The 4,864-nt window shown below is 35.4% G+C and overlaps 1 protein-coding gene across 1 annotated transcript; it reads left to right on the top strand.

Moving 5' to 3' along the window:
- Window positions 1-1,375: 1,375 nt before the first annotated feature.
- On the top strand, window positions 1,376-4,455 carry LOC110461146 (the record flags this gene model as incomplete). Its single annotated transcript, XM_021514475.1, is given in 4 exon segments — window positions 1,376-1,418; window positions 2,640-2,767; window positions 2,769-2,913; window positions 4,267-4,455. Coding segments are annotated over 4 exon segments (505 nt in total), but the record flags the coding sequence as incomplete, so codon positions are not given.
- Between the last annotated feature and the right edge of the window lie 409 nt (window positions 4,456-4,864).

A 4,864-nucleotide genomic window follows, 5' to 3' on the forward strand; every position in this document is an offset into this window, starting at 1 on the left:
TGTGACCCATATGTAAAAAGTCATTCATTAATATTCAAAAATGACTTTCTTTTGTTTACAAATTTAGTAATTCTCAAAATTAATGTTTCGGCAACAACTTCATGAAAAAATATAAAAGATGAACGACTTTAAATATTGAGAGTAGCAGTATTGTATTAATTTATATAAATTGACCACGGACTATATGCGCTTAAGCATATCGATCGTACGAAGTCTGCCTCCCGCCAAGTGATGAAGACGAACTTATCGCTGTCAATGTCTAAAAACATAGGACTACGTTTCTTCACGACGGTTCTATGGTTGGCGTTTATAGTGAAAATTCAGCCATAGCCAGGCCGACCAAATACGGATAACGGGACGTTGGGAGAACGAAATATTTTCCGACACTGTGACGTCGAAACGATATCGAGCGTCTGAAACTAGCGATCAAATCTTTAATTATCATCTTCTTTTAATATTGCCCTAATAACCTCCTTTTCCGCATAACGCACACAGTCACCAACATTTGTCGGATGTTGACAGCAAAAAGCGCGTGGAAAAAGTCGTTCCGGTCAAAGTTCATATTCTCGACCAATCGAAAGTCTGCCTACTGATAACTCTCACCAATCTCAAATAAAACAGGCTGAGGTACTCGCAGTATAACATCATTTCTACCACAATACGCAGTGTTATTCCACTCTCAGATCATTGTATAAACACGCAGACTGTTAGAAAAATATGAGTTATATACCACACGTGGTAAATGACCTTCAAGACTTTTGATAGGTAGGCGTGGGTAGTGTAGGGAGTGGGTCATAGGTTTCTATTGAAATTAAATATGCTTTTTGCTAGATTTATTGTTAGGCCACAGAGTCAAAAGTAGGTGTTGTTTTGGGTTTGTCAGGTTCGAATGAATTTCGGATTGTGATTTCCCCTTTGTATTGGCGTTATCTTTCTACGATTCATTTATTTGGTTTATTAGGTATTTTCATTATACGCAGCCGGCGTGTGGTCCTCGTGGCTGGTACAATGATATTTTCTGGGTGCTTTTCTAAGATTAGCGCATTTGTTTTTACTGTACCGGATCCAATAATTGGAGCCGCATTTGTTGTTTTATTTGGTAAGAGTTCTGATGGACATGTTCGTCTTTTATAAAGGATGTTTCAAGGAAGAAGCAGATATCAGACATGAAAAATATCAAAAACTATGTAAAATCGTATCCATTCAACTTCTTTTTCTACGGAGCCCGTTAACTGACATGCTACACACTTATTTTATTTCGTTTTATCGAATTGTTATTTCGTTTTTTCGAATTATTATTTCGTTTAAACTTATATTTTAAGTTGATTCCGGACTTCGGCAGATTATCATATCATTGTTTGGAAACAACATTTTTATGGCCTGCTTTACAGCACTAATCCTGGACAACCTTATGCCTGGTAGGTCAGGTTTTCTTTGACATTAACCTGGTATGGAACCTGTGTCGTTGTTTATGGGAAAAAAATTAGAAAATGTCTGTAAGACATAAATACCCACGCGGCCATATGAATTAGAAAATGCTAAGATTAGTATTAATTACTCCTATAGTTAATTTTGCATTCTCATGAAACCTTACAGGTGTACATTAGATCATTTGCCATTGGAATAGTACACTAATATTGTTCCATGAAGTTACTATAACCCTTTGTGTGTGAGAAAATATGTCACAGCCCATAGTTACTCAGAAAACATGCATTTCAATAATACTTTGCTGCAATTTAATCTTAACATATTTTTTTGTGCAAGAAAAAACATCTCTTGATTTTCGATATAGTTCAATTATGTCCATGTTGTTTTCTTTTACATTAATTTTGCAGTTCAATTTTAGAATGTGTGATGTGGTAAAGATTACTGATAGCATTTCTATAGAGCTGTATAAAGGTTTGGTTTGGTTTGGTTTAGTATTGTTTAACGTCCTATCAACAGCTATGGTAATTTAAGGACGGCCTCCCCTGTGTGCAAGGTATGCGTGTGTGTGTTGGGAGGCTGCGATATGTTCGTGTTTGTCTCCTTGTGATAACGCGGAATTAATGTCGACTTTATAGTGCTTCATCACCGAGAAAACACATTATACTGACAACGGGCGAAACTTGCACATAGGAGAGGCCGTCCTAAAATGATCGTAGCTGTTGATAGGACCTTAAACAATACTAAACCAAACCAAACCAACCCTTAATTGCTGAGCGTTAAGCAGGTGAAGAAACTTTCATTTGTACAGACTGGACCCAAAGCCTTCCTCACAGGGGCGAACGCTCAACTATAGGCAAAAAGTGAGACATTAGGGAAAAAAATTGTTTAGAAAGAAGAGAAATGATAAGATCCCAAATTTAGTCGCCACTTACGATCATGAAATGGGGGTAGCAGATACAATTATTATGCCCTACCTGCAAGGACCGTATACAGAAGGACTTTCATGTCTCAAGTATATAGATTATCTACTTAAATATGCATTTTTTTTTTTATCTGATTAGTGCATGATGTATACATGTGCACCTGTGTACTTCACACGACCAAATTGGTACTTCATTATTTTTCTGGCAATATGGTTGTTTTTAAAATCTGAAAGAGACCTTAGAAAGTTTGAAACAAGGGGAAGAAAATTATGGGACTTCGGCGATAAGAGGCATCAGAGAGGCTTTTTATTTCAACGGCTATGGAGCAGTTAGAAGACGGCGATGATGATGACTGGTACAAGCACATCATTGTGTATTTTATTGATGAAGAGGGAATTGATGCAAGAGGCCTTAACCTAGAGGTCGTTCTTCTCTCTTTTGTTTGAGAAGTCTCCAATTTTTGAGGGAAACTCTTTCTCAATTAGGCCAGAGTTGTTGGAGAGGAAATCTGACACAGTTGTTGGTAAAGCAACTGCGAAGGCAATTATTTCAAGATATCAAGGCCTAGCCTAGCCTGTTTAAACATGCATGTTGCTATCTATATCATCACAGGCAAGGATCCAGACATCAGTACGGTAGAATATCGAAGGTATCAAGAGGTGATGAAGAGTACGCCATAAAACAGTTATATATACTAGTACCTGTATCTTGGTTGATGTACTAGTTAATCTTATCCATCTGTGAAAAGGTTGGGGTCTAGAATAGTTACAAGCATAACTGGGTCGATCATTTATTGTTTCTTCAATAAGGATCACATAGAGGTACCAATATAGACGATATATAGAAAGAAATAGATGGTTTACCCTGCAACATAAACTGTAAATGAAAGGAAAAGGTGTTTGCAGTAAACTATATTTACAAGTATTGACTTTCTCTTATGAAGAACTGAGAGTTGGGGCTATATTTTAGCCATATTTCAGTACTTTTTAATCAAGAAATGTATTCAATATAAACAAAAGTATAATTTAGTATTATTAAAAATGTATTTGCAAATAAATTACTCATCCTAATTCTGAGTTACTTTGGGTATTTATATTAAACAATTTACTAGATTTGGTAAACAATTAAAACCATACCCTTTTTAATGGGGCGTATACTGATATGGGGTATCTCTGTCCGTCCTTTTATCCACACTTTGGTTTCTTTATGATAACTTGCTTAAACTATTGTTTAGTTTTGATGTAACTAGGTAACTTCAAAGTTGAATGAACTCTCCACACAATCAACTGGTACACTAATATAAAGAAATATCTTGGTTAGTATCACTTTTCTCAGGTCCCTATTACCAAATATATGCATCAAATTAAAGTCCTTAATTGTTACATTACATGCTATCTTGATGATTAAACAAGATGGAATGCATGAAATTGTAAGGAGAGGAAAAAAGTGCATTGTGACATTACAATTGAAAATTGGCCTATTGTTATATAGATAATGGCACCGAGTCAATATCACAAACCACGTGATTACGATCCAGCCAATGAGGATGTAGGAAAAATATGTGTCATGTAATATTTAAACTTCGTCTTGGGGTAACAATTTCAATTTCTATTTCCATGGTTTGAAATATGGATAGGAGGAAGCAATTCCTCTGCAAATTTATCTTTTTCAAGTTCGTAAAGCATATTATTAAATATACACATGCATGCCTTCAACTTAATTATTATTATTGTTTTCCCTTTCACTAAATAACAGAAATATTTCTCAACATACTGAGTAAAACAGTACAACTGTGCTTTTATCTCTTTACGTTTCCATGTTTTAACAGTTTAAGATAAAATAATTCATCAAAAGGATTTTAAGTGGCTAAACCAGTTTGGTATGGGACAAGTGTATATATATCTCACTGTTGTAGTCTTCTTTCAGATATTGGAGGCAACAGGTGGAAACCTTGATGATGTGTTTTCTTCAGTTCTTCCAATTTTAGAAGTCACTTGCTTCACCAAAAGGTTAACCATTGGAAACAAGCAAGAGGCAATATCGGCTATCAAAGCACATTTTGTGCTAAACAGGATAATGGCACCCATTTATCAATTCATAAAAGGTAGGTTTGAGATAAATATCAACTGTAGTTTAAAGTAGAAGAACATGAGTATTTGTTTCGCCTGAGTTTATGCTGTGGTGCAGTGTCTCTCCTCTGTTTGTATACATTTCACAAGCCGGTTTACTTGTCCAGAATAGCTGAATGGCTTTTGACCAACTTTGGTGTGGAGTTAGGGAACTCAACAGTAGTGAATCATGAACAGTAATAAGTAAATGTATTTGGGTCTGAAGCACAATATTTGCCCTACTGATAATTTGTGCCAAATTTCAATTTTTCTTGTAAATAAGTAAAAAATGTAAATAGATTCAAGTTAATAAAAGGATAACTCCTGCAAACATTCACTATGCCCTTGGGCTTACATTTTGTAGTCAGAAAATGGCTTTGTTTCCTGGTTTTAAAATGCTCACTG

The sequence above is a fragment of the Mizuhopecten yessoensis genome, unplaced genomic scaffold (genome assembly GCF_002113885.1).
Source record: "Mizuhopecten yessoensis strain PY_sf001 unplaced genomic scaffold, ASM211388v2 scaffold10577, whole genome shotgun sequence".
NCBI classification, from domain to species: Eukaryota; Metazoa; Mollusca; class Bivalvia; order Pectinida; family Pectinidae; genus Mizuhopecten; species Mizuhopecten yessoensis.